This window comes from Cutaneotrichosporon oleaginosum, assembly GCF_008065305.1.
Source record: "Cutaneotrichosporon oleaginosum strain ATCC 20508 chromosome Unknown ATCC20508_contig01, whole genome shotgun sequence".
Lineage (NCBI taxonomy): Eukaryota > Fungi > Basidiomycota > Tremellomycetes > Trichosporonales > Trichosporonaceae > Cutaneotrichosporon > Cutaneotrichosporon oleaginosum.
Window position 1 is genome coordinate 319,541 of NW_027072170.1, and position 15,638 is coordinate 335,178.

A 15,638-nucleotide genomic window follows, 5' to 3' on the forward strand; every position below is an offset into this window, starting at 1 on the left:
TACAACGAGAACGAGGCGGGCGGTGTCCCGAGCGGGCAGGAGATGTCAGGAGCGAGATGGGAGCGGCAGGGTGCGCGGGGGATGCGGAAAGGAACTAACCGTGTCCGGGGAGTGGACCGGGCCGGGCGGCGAGTGCAAGCCAGCTTGTAATCCAGCAAACAGGTTGTACACTACTTCGGCAGCGGCTGCTGTCAGCTGGGAATGCGACCGTCCATTCACTTGCTGGAATGTAACACTGCTAGTCGAGAAGAGGCGGTCCGCCTCGCTCGCGTCCATCTTCTTCTTGGTGCCAGCCGCGGGCGGCTTGAGGTAATTGTCAAAGCCCTGGTATCAGATTGTGGAAGCTCTACCCGCGCTGCCGCCAGCTCATATCGTACGTGCCGCCCTCAACCCCTTGCACGAGACCGGCCCCCGCGCGACTCCGCTTCGCCGTCCGTCGCGCACTCGCTCTCTGGCGCGTCTACCCACCTTGATAATGTTGCCGCCGCTCGCCGCCGTCTCTTCAAGGTACGAGCCCTCGAACGCCCAAATCGACGCTTCGAGATTGGCCTGGTGTGAGCGGCCGTCTGCCGGATGCTCTGCTCTGCTGTTCTTGGTTGTGCAGGCTCGGCGCGTAACCTGGGTCCGCTGTACTGCTAGTCTCCAACTGACTGATGTCCCGCTGAGCCCATCATCGCACTGCGCAACCCTACCTCATCCCTTCACACTGCCACACCACACAACACTCACCAGCGTCGTGTCGATGGCGCGCTTCTTGCGCTGCGCCGCTTCAAGCTCAGCCAGCGCGGCGGCTTGGGCCTGCTTTGCGTCGGCGGGAGGTCCGGTAGAGCTCATGACAAGTGCGGAGGTACGTATGAGCTGCTGAGTGCACGATGCTGAGGTCTGGGATATTGGAACGCGCGAGTGGAGGTTCGGTGGTGGAGGGCCACAACAGCGGAGCCTCGACCACGTGATCTGACGGAACTAAATCGGACCTGACAAAATCGAAATGAAGACTTGCAACGCTGCCCCACTCTGCATGATGGCTTACGAGACCCGAGGTGGCAGGCCGTCTGCATCCCGCCCTCATTGCTCCGCGGCGCTCCTCGCTCTCCGCGGCCTGCTCCCCGAAACTGATACGCACACCTCCCGCACCTCCTGGCCGATACTGCGCCCCCGCCTGTTAAGGATATGATCCATCATACACGACCTCGCGGTATCCCCGCGTGGTCCCCCAATGCTAAACCTGCTCATGCCTCGATGGCGGCGACGGTCTTGCCGGTCTTGACGTTGTCAAGGTCCTTGGAGCGCGCGACCTCAGACTGGGGAGTCGAGAGGATGATCTCGATGTGGCAGGGGTGGCCCTGGTAGGGGTTGCTGAACGTCAGCCCATGTTCTCAGAACTTCCGTGATCTGCGCTTCGCAATCGAGCGAGCGGCGCGCGCGCAACTCACATGCGACCGTGGGCGCGGTAGGTGCGGCGGCGGGTCTTGGGGGCCTGCTGGACGACAATGTTCTTGATGAAGAGCTCGTCCGAGGCAAGGTCCTTGGCGTCGGCGTTGGACTCGGCGTTCTTAAGAAGGCGGAGAACGAAGCCAACCGACTTGACGGGCCAGCGACCCTTGGTGGTCTTGAACGCCTTGGCCTGGCCAGTGCGGCCCATCGACCCGTCGAACCGGCGGAAGGGGATGCACTGCTTCTTCTCCTGAACGTCGCCGAGGTAGGCGTACGCCTTCGAGAGCTTCATGCCCGAGATGGCGGCGGCGACCTCGCGCGTGTTCTTGAAGTGCGCGCGCACGTACTCGCCCCGAGCCTTGGCGACTGCTGTCAGCGCCTGTTCCCAGACCATCTCCAACGCCTGCGCCCGCGCCTGCATCTGCGTCGTCTGCGCTCCCCAACTCTTCCCCTCCAGCATCCCAATCTTCGGGCCTCACGCGCGATACGCACACTTCTCGGGGTTCGAGTTGACGAGGTGGGCGGAGGCGTAACGAACCTGATGGTCAGCATGCAGTCCTCATCGATGTCACCGCATCGCCCGTGCTCACCATCTCGACTGTTTTTTTGCTGGACAAGGAGGAGACCAGAGTTGGACGACGACCTCGAATCCATCGACCGCTCGACACTTCCCTAACCGGGGGGAGCATACAGTGGTGCCTGAATGGAGTTTGGCCACAGCGGGAATAACGGCGTTTCCATTCATCACTGAGACTGCAGATGTGGCACTTTTGCTTTCAGCCGGTTTAGCAGGCTCACCTTGCACTTTCTCGAATTGAGGACGCGGCTGCATGCAAGATCAAAGTCCATGTCCACTCCCTACTCCCGCGTCGCAACATCTATCTCTGCAAACTTCCACACCCTCACAAGTCCCGAGTCGTCATCATTTCCCCACCCCAGACTCTTCGCGAACACGTACTGCTGCTGCACCAGCGCCGCCAATGGGCAGCGCACTATGAGCACACCAGCCTCAGCTACGACGATACCCATGTCCTTCACGAAGATGGACACGGCAGACGTCGGAGGGCGAATGAGTCCGTTGAGCATGCTTACTCCGCGGTGTCCGAGCACCCAACACCACCCAGGGCCGCTCATGAGCAGGCGGTGCGCTGCGCGTCCCGGCATGCCCAGCTTGGCCACGAGCGCTTGGATCTCGGCGACGCACGAGATGTGCGTCCCAGCCAAGTGCTGGTTGGAGAGCTTGACGGCCGATCCTCTCCCCACGCCGCCGGGCACGCGCACGAGATAGTGCTCGTTGCCCTGCGACGAGGAAAGGAGGCGGAGGACGCGGTACGCCTTGCGCTTGGACCGTGATTCGTCGAGCCCTCCACAGAAGACCATTAGGTCGCCTGTGGCTGCGCGCGGCGTCGCCCCAGACACAGGGCAATCGACAAGTGAGACGTCTGGGCGTATGCTGGCAATGCGCTCAGACAGCCGGCGCACCTCGGACGACGGCACGGTTGCCATGACGAGGATAGTGGCGTCCTGTGCGAGGACTTGTGTCAGTGTGGCCCGAGTGACGTCGAAGTGCCGCGATCCGGGAGACTTGGTCTCTGCTGCGCCACTTACCCGTCAAGGCGCCTTGCGCGAAGAGGATGTCTTCGACTTGCGCGGCATTGACGACGATAAGCAGGAAAACGTCGCTTTCATCGGCGCAGTCAAGCACATCCTCAGCCACCTTGCCCTGAGCCTGAGCATATGCCTCTCTTGCGCCATGCCAGACGTCATAGCCGACGACGTTGAGCCCGGCGTTATGAAGGACTGCTGTCAATGATCTGTTGTCTAGGCTGCATACCCAGAGACATCGGCCTTCCCATTGCGCCGAGTCCTACGAAGCCGACCTTGTTCGGCTCCTCGGGCGCAATGTCCTCCAGATTGACGCTGCTCTTCACAGCAGGCCGCACGCCGCTCATGGGCGTGACGCCCTCCTGCTTCGCCAGCCCCATCAGAGGGGCGTAAAACACCTCGTTTCCGGCAAGCTCCAGGCCGGCGGAGAGCGCCTCGTGTGCTCGCGCCAGCTGCGCATCCGCTTGGAACGTGTTGCCTTCCAATAGATGTGGCCACAGGTCGCGGAACGCCCTTGTGTCAGCGCTGTCGCGCCCCATGCGCACTGAGATCCCGCGGCACCATTCGCGAGTGCATCGTACAACAGGTTGAGATCGACGCCATTCTTCGCTGCGAGCATGTATGTTTCCCTGTTGTCAGAGGAGCACGGTCAGTGGTTGACGTGACCAGACCTACCTCGCGATCATGGTGTTCGTCCCCCACATGGCTTCCTCGATGACTTTGAATGCGGCGGCCGACGCTATTTTGGGCCCGAGGTAGACGGCGCTGCTGTTCTCAAGTACGTCGCGAGCTGCTTCGGAGAACACCCCAGATGCTGCAGCGCGATGCTTCTCGTCCCGCCCTGCCTTGAGCGGCACGATGAGACCGAGCTGCGTCTGCGGATTGGCAGCCGCGATGTGGGCGATCGCCTCTACACTCGGTGTGCCGACCAGGACGACGAAGGATGCGTCTAAGTGGTGCACCTAACATCAGTCTCCGTCAATAGGACGGTAGCCATTTCACAGAGAGGGTCAGAGCTGGAGTGTAGGGAGCAAGGGCCTACATACAGAGCCATTGAAGTGGACGGCGCGCGTGACATCGGCCAGTCCGTCGAGCTTGAGCGCCTGTGATAAGCGTGAAGGGAGTGACTAGCTCACGGCAAGGATCTCCTCCGTACCACTCATCGCTGTGAGGCTAAGGGTGTTGGTGAGATGGGACGGACCGACGAGCACAACCGCTGAGCCCGGCAAGGATCACACCGTGGGATCGATATGCGATGGCGGCCCAGCTCATCCGGCCAGGCCAAGATACCAGATCTCGACCGCGGCACTAGTCCGCTGAACTCCGCACTGATCCAACTTCCACCTTCACGGGTTGCAGTTGCATCTGTCAGCTGCCTACCACATCGTGCAAGAACGCGACAAGACAGCAGACACTCTTTAGGAGACGGCAGGGATGTGTGTGGAAGAAATCCATGTCCAGCATGGCGTCTCCTGCATGAGCTCCGGCATGCCAGTAAGTTCTGGTTGCTCATGAATAGATATAGCATGTGACACTCCCTCACGCCAAGGCTGTCCTTCTGGATCACCGATCAATACCACGAATGACATAGGGCTGATATTGAGGGAATTGGCATGAAGCCGCCCTTGCGCATCCAGTGGGTTGCGAACATCTTTTACTCTGTCGGGCTTGTCATACTGATTCCCTGGACGTTGCACAGTTTTGCCTTGTTTACTTGGAACATCGAATCAGGTAGGTGAACCACTCTCTTCTGACGCGAGAGGTGCGTATGTGATACAATCTCGCCCACTGCAGCGCCTAGATCACCTATCAGCGCCTAGATCTTGATCGCCGTACGATGTCGTGAACACGATGTGGGGCACATTCCAAGTCCGCACGGATGTGTGCGCATATCCCAGCGGCTTTGCGCCTCGATGTCGGTGCGCTGTGGCGACCTGAAACGAGGACGAAGACCGTTTGTGTCGCCCGGCCAGGCGTGCCACAGTCGTGATGATTGTTCCAACGGGCCGGATGCCCGGTGCGTAGCCGTCAGTAACCGAGGGTCTGACTCCGAAACGAACCTGGTAACACGGACCCCCCAACTGGCACTGATCATTGTGGTCACAAGACGCCGATAAACGAACGCTGAGGAATGCCTCGGACTCAATCTTGATGTGCTCCCACGGGGTCATGGGGTCCCAGTGTGGAGAAGTGGGGGATTCACGCCGGGTGTTACGAGGCGGGTGCTGGGCTCTCTCTGTCAGTGGCCGAGGATGCGTCGGCTGTTTCGTACAGATGACACTGGGTGTACCACTCATTAGCGGGAGTCGTCAGAAAGTATTAGTGCCTCATCATGCAGGGGTCATTTTCAGCACACGCGCTTAACAAGAATCAGCTTCGTCAGTCATGTTGGCGCACCGATATGACGAGTACTGAGCAAGAGCAGTCGCGTGACAGTCTGGAGTGTCGAGAAGGGCCGAGACTCGCATCCATGAGACAAGGGCCGAAGCAGCGCGACCTCCAACACTGACTGTGCTCGCCGGGCCGCCGGCGCGCTCTCGCCATCACCACTCTCACTGACAGAAGACGGAATATCGCGGTACTGCACGGCCCAGCTCGGGTTAGTTGAACGTGTTGAGATGTTGAAAGCAAAGTACTAAGCCTTGGCAAGTGCTCGCTCGTCTAGTGTAGGCGACGCCGGGCCGGGCGGGTGTCCGGCCCGCCGTCAGGAGACTGTGACTCCCACGGTTGCCTCAGCCCACACTGCCGTCGTATGGTCTCGTCGGAGCTCCACTTCTGAACGCCACAACGTCCACTTTACCCTGCGTTTGAATGATTTGCTTTCACCAGGTCCTGTGTTGTGCTTGCCGGGGGGGCTCCAAGAACCAAAGCCACAGGAAACGAGCAGGATGCGAGTGGTGTTTGGTGGAATGTGGCCCACTGGAGTGAGGCTGGGACGCAGGTTGGAGAGTTAACCGCCAATAGCCGCCTCATCCTCTGTCGGACCGGCGGGAGTGCGGCGGCTGTATCACCCAGGGCCCAGGGGCAGTCATGTCATTCACGTGCACTTGCGCTTCTGCTCCTCCCCTTCTGGCACCACCTGCCGGGATACGCCTTGGCGAGCGCCCCGAGTCGTCCACATTCTGCCTCTTGGCTCTCGGCCGGCCCTGGTCCGTCTACTCTGGGGCCTGGGGCCTACAGAGCTTGTGGAGAAGATGCAGATTGGGTCGGGCTCATGATGTCGGATGCTCCTTAGAATCCCGGGGTACAGCACCCGTGAGATGCCGCCCCGCGTGTGCCCCTAGGCATCGCCCGCCACCTGCCTGAGGCTTATTAACTCGTAGGAACTTTGGATGCGGCCAATCTCCCACTTCCCAAGGCCCACCATGGCGACTGTAAGTGACTGTGCTGAGCGGGTACGCGTGTGTAGTGGCTGACCTCAGCACCACCTTGAGTCCACCCAAGTGGACAACAAGTACAGCATCGACCACGTCGACTCGCGCGATGTCGAGAAGCAGCACCCTGCGCATCACCACCATGACTTGAGCAGACCACACGACAAGGCGCTCGACGCGTTGGGCGACGAGCCCGTCCATATGACAGATGAGCAGAGTCGTATGGTGTGTCGCAAGATCGACAAGGCAATTCTGCCGATCCTTATGTGGTGAGTTGCGCTCTGTTTGTTGGTCGTCTCGACGACGCGAGGCGGCGAGGTGCTCGCCCACCGTGCTATCTGCTGCGGGAGGGTGGAGTCGAATGTTCATTCCTTGTTGGAACTCAGGCCAAGCTTTTGGTTCCGCACATGAAGGTTCGGTGCACTCTATCCAGAGTGCGGCGTAGGCCTTGTGCTCTCTCCGAGGAGCCGAACGACGCCGATGAGAGAGATGAGTGAGACGAGGGTGGATGCTTGAGGTCTGATGACGGACACAAGTCGACAGACGACGGAAGCAAAGGAGGGACGATTGCTTTGGGGTGACGACCGAGACTGGAACGCCAGAGTGCCCACTGCCCGCCGCGATCGCGCACCACACTAACGCCAGGGTGTATTTCCTGCAGATTCTCGACAAGAGTTGTGTCGGCTATGGCGCCGCGTTCGGAATGAAGGAGGAGGCGGGCCTCAAGGGCAACGAGTACTCCACGGTGTCGTCGGCAGGCTACTGGGCCCAGCTGGCCCTGTGCTGCGGCCCGACGGCTTTCCTCATCGTCAAGGTCCGCACCAACCTGCTGCTCGGTGCGTGCATCCTCTTCTGGGGCACAGCGATGCTCGGTCTTGCGTTTTCCAAGAACTTTGGCGCTCTCCTCGCCAACCGCTTCCTTCTTGGCCTGTTTGAGGCTATCGCTATCCCTCTCTTCACCGTCATCACCGCCACATGGTACCGCCGCCGCGAGCAGCCCCTCCGCATCGCTTGTTGGTACGGCACGAACGGCATTGCGTCCATGCTCGGCTCGCTGCTGGCGTACGGTCTCTCGTTCATCAGATCGCCCCACCTTTACGTCTACCAGATTCTGTTCCTCACCGTCGGTCTCGCGACTGTCCTTACAGCGCCGCTCCTCTACTGGCGTCTCGACAACTCACCCGCTGAGGCCCGTTTCCTTACTCCCGAGGAGAAGCGCTGGGCCATCGAACGCCTCCGTGACAACCAGACTGGTGTCGAGACCAAGGTTATCAAGTGGAACCAGGTTTGGGAGACGTTCTATGCCCCTCCCATGATCTTCTACGCACTCGTCACGTTCTGTGTCAACACCGGAGCTGCTGTAACCAACACCTTTGGCCCGTTGATCATCAAAGGCTTCGGTTTCAACTCGCGGCAGACCATGCTGCTGAACATTCCATTCGGCTTTGTGCAAACCTGTGTTTGCTTCGCCGGGTGTCTCCTGGCCGCTCGCTTCGGCTACAAGGGCGCCATCCTCATGATCTTCATGATTCCCTGCGTTTTCGGCAGTGCGATGCTCTACGGCATTGGAAACCGGCTCAACGGTCTCCGCCTCTTCTCGTACTACTGCATCGCTTTCCTGTTTGGTGGGAACCCTCTCCTCTTCGCCTGGCTCGCCGGCAACACTGGTGGGCACACCAAGAAATCGCTCTCCATTTCCCTCTGCAATGCAGCCTCTGCGGTCGGCAACATGGTCGGCCCGTATCTGTTCCAGAAGGGAGCACCGCTGTACCACACTGGCCTTGGCGCGTGCATGGGCATTTTCTGCGCCTGCTTCTGCCTATGTGCCGGCCTCATTTTCACCCTTTTCACCATGAACAAGCGCAAGGAAAAGCAGCGTGTCGCCAACGGCAAGCCCGCCAAGATTGCGAACGCTTCCATGGAGAAGGAGTATCGTCGCACGGCTGACGGCGTCCTTGGACAGCAAGCGTTCGACGACCTCACGGACCTGCAGAACGACGAGTTTGTTTACGCGTACTAGGCGACTTCGGAAAGATGTAACATGGGCTGGGAGGTGGCGTTGATTCATTGTAGGACATATAGTTGTGCAGGTGTTGACCACTCGAGGTAGAGAGTGCGGGGAGGAGGAGAGACCTGTCTGGCACGTATGAGAGAGATCAGAGAGGTTTTGGAAGTGGCACTTTTTGCTTCGCCATGTACTTCCTATGCCACTTCGCCAGGTACCTCCATCGCCACTCGCACGTAGCACAAGTCACTGATGATCGCAGGCAAGGATGAAGAGAGGCGTCCGTCAGCCGTTACAGCTATCACCGCGCTGCACACATAAACCAGAGCCACTAGCGCGCCAAATCGTATCTGCTCCGCTGAAGGTCATGCACCACGCTGAATCAATCCCCCCCTTTCTCAATTCTAAGAGATGCAGGATCTTCACCTCCTCTCCCACAAGGCCGGCAGAATACAGAGGAATACGCTCAGGTATTATTAGCAGATTGCATGCCTGAGACGGCGGGTGTAGGAGGGACATGGATTGGTCGGTGGCGGCATCGGCGGCCGTGAGATTAGATAGCTCGTAATCGGACACCCGGTGTTCACCGCACTCTCGTCCCCCCGCCATGGCAGTTGTTCCTGATCAGCCTCATTCTTCACTGCAGACGAGTTGAGCGTCCAGCGCTCATCTGCAACCATCGGAGACGGCGAAACTTCGAGTCGTCAGGCTTCAACGACTCCATTCACACTGTAGAAGAAGTCCCTGAACACCTCCACGGCATCTCGGTGCAATCACACGGTGATATCCATCGCTAGGGACGGCGCGTGACGAATCAGCTGGCCCACATGAGATGGGGAACCCGCACATACCCCACCTCCCCCGCAATACTGGTCCGCAAGATTCACCGGCTGGATGGCACGCCATTGTTTCGATCCCGACGCCGAATACGAACGGCGCATAGCGGGGAGAGAGCAAAAATACGCTCGAGACGCTCGGCTTACGGCGGTACCTCAGTGGGCACCGGGTAGTGGTCGGCTGTTCACTCATCTTTGGGTTCGGCGTTCAGCGAGCGACCCATCTTCCAATTGCTCATCTACACACGCCTGTCATGGACGTCGAGCGGATTACGAGCGACACAAAGAGCGATACCAAGGTCGCCCACGTCGAAGATGAGGCGTGGGTTGACCCCCAGGCCGAGCGCCGCCTCCTGTGGAAAATGGACATGCACCTCGTCGTGAGTTGCGCGTCTCGCGACGCTGACGCTAGCCCATCCTCTGGGTCATGTGGACGTTCTCCAACCTTGACCGCTCCAACATTGGCAACGCGTACGCGGGAGGCATGAAAGAGTCTCTCAACATGAGCAGCACCGACTACTCTGTCGCGCTGCTCGTCTTCTTCATCGGCTACGTCGTCTTCGAGATCCCCTCGAATATGATCCTCGTCCACCTCCGCCCCTCCATCTACCTGCCGGCAATCATGTTCTGGTGGGGTGGCGTAGCAATCGCGCTCGCCGCGTGCAAGAATACGCCGGCTCTCGCTGGTGTGCGTGTCATTCTCGGCTTGGCAGAGTCCGGCTTCGCACCTGGCGTCCTCTATCTCCTCTCGACATGGTATAAGAAGAAGGAGCTCGCACGCCGCTACACGCTCTTCTGGCTCGGCACACCCGTCAGTGGAATGGTCGGGGGTATTCTCGCCGGCGCGATCATCGAGCGCATGGACGGCATCTCGGGTCTGCACGGCTGGCAGTGGCTCTTCGTTGTGAGTCCAAGGGCAGGCACGTCAGGGCCAGGACCGTTCCGGACCCCACCAACGCCCACTGCTCTCCTTGGCGTGGCGGTTCCAGCTCGAGTACTACTGACGCCAGATCGAGGGCATTGCCACCTGCGTGATCGCCGTGGCGGCGGTCTTCATCCTCCCCGATTACCCGACGACGACGCGTTGGTTGTCCGAGGAGGAGAAGGAACTGATCGTGCGTCGCCTGAGTACCGAAAATCTGAACACGACCGGCGAGCACCTCGGGCATATGGAAAGCCTACGCCTCGCGTTCCAAGACTGGCGCACTTACCTCTTCCTGTTCCTGTACGCGATGGCGACGGGGGCAATGACCATCACCTACTTCATTCCGACGCTGGTGAAGGGCCTTGGGTATGTCTCCTCCAAAGCTTAACCTGACCCCAGCTACTCTGGCAGCCAGACGCAGTACATGACGGCGCCGATCTACGCGGTGGGCATCGTGATCGTGCTCATCGTGTGCTTCACGTCCGACTGGCTCGGCGAGCGCGGCTTCTACGTCGTCGCCGCCGGGCTCATCGGCGCGACGTGCTTCGCCGTCATAATGGGCGTGACCAACAAGGTCGTGCAGTACGTCTTCCTGTGCTTTGGCCTTGCAAGCATCTTCTCGAGCGTGCCGACGCTGCTGGTATGGGCGTCAAACGAGGTGTCACATCCGCGCGAGGTATGTTGTTTGCGTAGAGATGAGGCGGCTGACGCCAGAAACGCGCCATCGTCCAGGCCGCCATGAACGTCGCGGGCAACCTCGCGTCTATCTACGGCGCGTTTCTCTGGCCGGCTGCAGACGCACCACGATACTTTACTGGTTGGGGGTGCACACTCGCGTTTGTGTTCACCATGTCCGTGGTTGCGTTCACCTCGCGCATGCTATTCAAGAAGCATCCATACCCGACTGCGTAGGGGTGCTAGACATTTGAAAGGGATAGTCAGAAGTAGAGGAGGGGAGCCAGGTGGCGGCGACTCATAAGAGAAACACCGAAGCATGCATCAGAAGTATTCAACGAAATGTGCAGAAAATCGGTTATGGCTTCAGGTTATTATTCACAAGCAACTCTTAGCATCGTCGACCATCTCTGATCGTATAGTGGCTAGTATGCTCGCTTGTCATTGCTGTGACCGCGGGAGACCGGAGTTCAATTCTCCGTCAGAGAGAGAACGACGAGGGCCAGTGAAAGGTCCTCTTTTGACGGTGGAGCGGCAAGGAACGAGGGGAGGGCAAGGAAGCATTCTCCTGTTCGAGGAAAGTGGCCAGCGCCACGAGCTCTCAGAGTGGTGGGCACCTATTGTCCAAGCAATGAATGCATATACGGGCCAGACACATCACTCCGCTTTCTCATCTACTTCTTCGGCTCCTCAAACGTCACGCTCGGCCCATCATCGTCGTCGTGCCGCGCACTGCGCGTGCGATACATCTCGAGCGACGGCTCGCGCTTGTACGCTGCCCCGTGGTCCGTCTCCTGCCCCTCGTCCTCGTCGTCCGGCCGCAAACTCGACGAGCGGAACATGCCGAGGCTCGGGGTCTTCTTGAATCCCGGTGCCGCCGAGCCATAGTTGGCCATGCTGGGCGCCGTCTCGCTCGACGGCGCGGCATTCGGCGCAAAGGATACCGCACGTGAAATCGTGCGTGTCAAAGGTATGCCACCTTGCGGCTCGAGCGTCTGCGCGCGCGTCCACGGCGCCAGGCGCTCCGTGAGGCTCGGGCGCCGCCCCTCGGCCTCCTTCGTGCGCGAGCGCGCGGGCAGGAACGCCGGCTCGCCCGCCCGCCCCTCCTCAGCCCACGAGTGCGCCGAGTTACTCGAGTCGCCTGTGCGCGTGCGCAGGAAACGGCGCCATCCCGCCTCGGGCTGCTTCTTCTTCACCCGGTCAGCGGAGATGTACGAGTGGATCGGATTCGTGGGCGCGTCCGCTGGGTCGCGGTCCGAGCGCGTCGACGCCGTTTGCGTGATGACGGCGGGCGGAGTCGATGCGTGCCAGTGGTACGGACGCCGGCGGAAGCCGTCGCCGTCGCTGTCCCCCGCATCAGACATGGCGTTGGTCGAGTGGCTGTCCGAAGTGGTGATGCGTTCCAGAGGCGCTCCGGTTCCCGAGACGCGCTCGAAGGCGTGAGCGGGGATCTCGCCCTTGGCGTCAAACGCCTTCTTCTCCTCGGCTGTCCTGAACACGCCGTGCTCGACGTTGACTTGCACCTCACGCTCACCAGGCGGCGCATGCTCAGTTACGAGGTCATGCCCTTCGCGATACGCTGCGTGCGGGGGGACGCCTGCGGGTACCTCGGGTGGAGACTCTAGATCCTTTTCTGGCGAGTTGGCCTGTGTCGCCGAGCTCTCACCCGAGCTGTCACGGCTCAGTTTCTCGTGGGCGATCCGGTGGCGTGCTTGCAAACCGATATCGCCCTCCTCGTCGTCGCGGTTGACCACAACATCGCCGCCCTGCTGTACGCGAGTGGTGTGAGTCGTCCAGGCCGGCTCCTCGCCCCCAGCTATCGACGGGTTGCGCGACCATGTGTACGTCATGCTTTGCACGCGACGGCCGGAGACAAAGAACGGAATGGAAAGACCGTCTAGGGTAAGCTGGTACATCCTATCGTCGACTCACGGGTGACTACCGACGCGAGGACCAAGAACGACACGATGGGGACAATGGTCTCCTGCAGCAGGTCAATCTGCGACGTGTCGCCGTCTGGCTCGGGGTGAGGGATGTGATGACGAGCCAGCGTCGAGATGAAAATGGCGCCGACGCCCATGGGGCCGAACCACCCGCTGAAGAGCGCCTCGCGGAACGTCTTGATATCGGGGATCCACTTGTACAGCGCGAGGATGACGGGGAGGCGTCGGAAGAGGAGGATAAGGAGAGTGATGACCACAAGGCGCCAGGGCGTGAGGCCAAAGTGGTTAAAGTCCTCGAAGGGGATGATTGCGCCGATGTAGATGAACGCTGCACAGTTGAAAAGCAGGTCGACGACGTTGGAGAACACTGCGTCTTCTGTGGCCTTGTTGAAGTGACCATCCCAGGCGAAGGCGCACCCGCACGCAAACGCAGCGAGCAAGTCATCCGAGCCTAACAGCGTGCAGATGCCAATCGACAGCATGGAGAGCGAGACGTACTGCGCGACATACGACTGACGGTCAATGAGCTTCTTGCGCTCCGAGAACTGCATGATCTTTCGTGCGCTAAAGCCGAGCAACGCGCCGATCAAGGTCCCCAACGCGACTTCGTACAGCCTGCAATCAGTGAGTTCCTAGAGATTCCCCACAGCTCCGGCTCCACTCACCACGTCATGTAGAACCATTCGGCGACGGCGTGCCCTGGGCTCGCATCGAGCGTGAGGTAGAGCGCAATGTACAGGAACGGGAACGCTGCGCCGTCGTTGGCGCCCGACTCTGCCGAGAGCATGTGGCGGATGTGCGCCGGGACATGTTTCTCGGCAAAGGTGCCGCCCACCACGGCCTGCGCCAGGATGGGGTCTGTGGGGGACAAGCACGCGCTGATAACAAGAGCCGACTTGTATGTCAGTTTTGGGACCAGGCCCCAGATGAACAGGCCCGAGACGAGCCATCCCCAGACCATACATGGCCCGAGGAGGAAAAAGAGGGTGCGCCAATGCTTCTTGACATAGGCCTAATGTCAGCGAGACGGCCGCTGACCAATCTTACTTTGGGCAGTTCGACGCCGACCGAGAACACGCCGAGCGCAATGACCACACGCGTAACTTCGAGTGTGATCTCGTCGATGACACTCTCCTTGCCGCCCCAGCTGATGGGGTCGAAGATCTTGCCTGCATAACGGCCGAGGGCGATGCCTACGATGGTGGCAATGGGTGCCTCGCCGAGGTAGAGCCTTTCCTTAATGAAGAGCGAGAAAAGACCGAAGAGGACGGTGAAGGCGCCGAGGATCGTGTACGCGAGATGCGCGGGGTCGACGTCAAAGGGCTTGAAGCCGCCGGCGCCATTACCGCCAGCCATCGAGTTGCTTAGAGTAGGTTAGGGTACGGGACGATGGAGCGAGTTTGAGAGGAGTGGTTGCGGATGGGGCATGCCCGGGAGGCTGGAGACGGCGCGGCGGCTTGTGCACAACAGAAGGCCGTGAGCGGGCTTGGCGCGCGGGGCGAGCGGTGCAGGTGTGTATGGGAACCACCGAGCGGCGGGTGCGTGAGGATATCTATACCGAGTGGTCGTGTGTTGGTTGTTGGTGTCGGTGAGGCTGCGGTTGGAATGGTACGAGGCGCCCGCGGTGCGGAATGCGACTTGCTTGCTTATCCGCAGCACGCCGAGAGCTGGGGGTGTACGAATTGGGCCAGATGAGCGCCGAGAGAAGTCTTGGCGTTGAGCGCTGTCGAGTGGAGCGCAATGTCAAGTGCAAGGAGGGGCAGTTCTTGGCACAAGAGGTATGCAGGGAATATCTGTACCCGCGAGCCATTCAAATTCGGCGGCGGCGAGCGGCAGCTGATGAACTGCCGTACTGCCGTCGCGCGGCTGACTGGTAAGGCACCTCCGCCCGCCATCAGGGCCGCACACCCACATGTTCTCCCGCGATAAGCGTCGAGCAGGATGCGACGACGAGGACGGAGGCGTATGAATGCATGCGGTGCACGGCGAGCTGCGTGAGCTGGTTGCTGCGGACTACGCGAAAGTATTGGTGCTGCGAGAGGAAGGTGGAGGGCGAGGAGGAGCGGAGGCTCGAGCGCAGCTGCGGAAGTGCGGAGGGATTGGGTAATCGGCGAGACCGAGGCCGAGGCGGAGCATGTGAAGGAGGAAAGGGGGGTAGTCACCGAGACGCACAGCGCGTCGACATGAACGCGTGCGCGCGGACGCGCCGGACGCGACGCGTCACGAATCACTTGCCGAACGAAAGGCCCAATGTGGCGCTGGCATGGTGTCAAGGTCAAGGAACAAGCGTGTGCCAACTTTGACGTCTCTCCTGCGGTTGCGCAGTTGCACAATTGCACACGGCATGCACTCTTGACGACGGTTGTGGTGAGAACAGCTACGCGCGAGACGCGAGACGCAACACGAGATGGTGTCTTGGCGGAGTACGTGGTCAGGCTAGTCCGACAACTGCACACAAGTCGCGCGCGATCGCGCAGCAGTGTAGCTGCGCGACGAGCCCTCCTCACCCATGCCACCCACTCTCCTTGTCCTGTCCAGTCACCCGCCATCGCCGGGTCTGCGCCGTTTGGCCGCGTTTGGCCGGTGTCCCGATCCCCTGGTCACGCCAGTCACCAACGACCATGCATGCCACCCAGTCTCAACAATCAACGATCTTCACAATCCAGGAGCCAGGATCCAGGACCCACGATCTGCGAGCACTATGTCGGAGCTCGGACCTCTCCTCGCTTGAACATGGAACACCTGGCAGCTGACATGCCTGACATCCTGCCTCCATGCGAAGGCTTCCGGCTTGCAGCTTGGCCCCTGATCACCTGAGATATGCAGATCTGCATGTCCAGA

At 60.3% G+C, this 15,638-nt stretch overlaps 5 protein-coding genes across 5 annotated transcripts; 1 reads left to right on the forward strand and 4 right to left on the reverse strand.

Moving 5' to 3' along the window:
* Positions 1 to 45: 45 nt before the first annotated feature.
* On the reverse strand, positions 46 to 834 carry COLE_00145 (uncharacterized protein; the record flags this gene model as incomplete). The annotated part of the gene is made up of 3 exons (XM_065626061.1): positions 46 to 324; positions 469 to 549; positions 730 to 834. The coding sequence occupies 3 exons, from the start codon at positions 832 to 834 to the stop codon at positions 46 to 48; spliced, it is 465 nt and encodes a 154-aa protein (XP_065482555.1).
* A 1,458-nt stretch (positions 835 to 2,292) lies between these two features.
* On the reverse strand, positions 2,293 to 2,940 carry COLE_00146 (uncharacterized protein; the record flags this gene model as incomplete). Its single annotated transcript, XM_018422363.2, has 1 exon — positions 2,293 to 2,940. The coding sequence occupies one exon, from the start codon at positions 2,938 to 2,940 to the stop codon at positions 2,293 to 2,295; it is 648 nt and encodes a 215-aa protein (XP_018281023.1).
* A 284-nt stretch (positions 2,941 to 3,224) lies between these two features.
* On the reverse strand, positions 3,225 to 4,202 carry COLE_00147 (uncharacterized protein; the record flags this gene model as incomplete). Its single annotated transcript, XM_018427448.2, has 5 exons — positions 3,225 to 3,552; positions 3,585 to 3,668; positions 3,715 to 4,001; positions 4,086 to 4,142; positions 4,176 to 4,202. The coding sequence occupies 5 exons, from the start codon at positions 4,200 to 4,202 to the stop codon at positions 3,225 to 3,227; spliced, it is 783 nt and encodes a 260-aa protein (XP_018281022.1).
* Positions 4,203 to 9,508: 5,306 nt separating this feature from the next.
* Positions 9,509 to 11,091, forward strand: COLE_00148 (uncharacterized protein; the record flags this gene model as incomplete). The annotated part of the gene is made up of 5 exons (XM_018422361.2): positions 9,509 to 9,634; positions 9,667 to 10,158; positions 10,265 to 10,545; positions 10,579 to 10,855; positions 10,894 to 11,091. The coding sequence occupies 5 exons, from the start codon at positions 9,509 to 9,511 to the stop codon at positions 11,089 to 11,091; spliced, it is 1,374 nt and encodes a 457-aa protein (XP_018281020.1).
* Positions 11,092 to 11,528: 437 nt separating this feature from the next.
* COLE_00149 (uncharacterized protein) lies at positions 11,529 to 14,153 on the reverse strand (the record flags this gene model as incomplete). The annotated part of the gene is made up of 4 exons (XM_018422360.2): positions 11,529 to 12,751; positions 12,787 to 13,412; positions 13,463 to 13,809; positions 13,845 to 14,153. The coding sequence occupies 4 exons, from the start codon at positions 14,151 to 14,153 to the stop codon at positions 11,529 to 11,531; spliced, it is 2,505 nt and encodes an 834-aa protein (XP_018281019.1).
* Between the last annotated feature and the right edge of the window lie 1,485 nt (positions 14,154 to 15,638).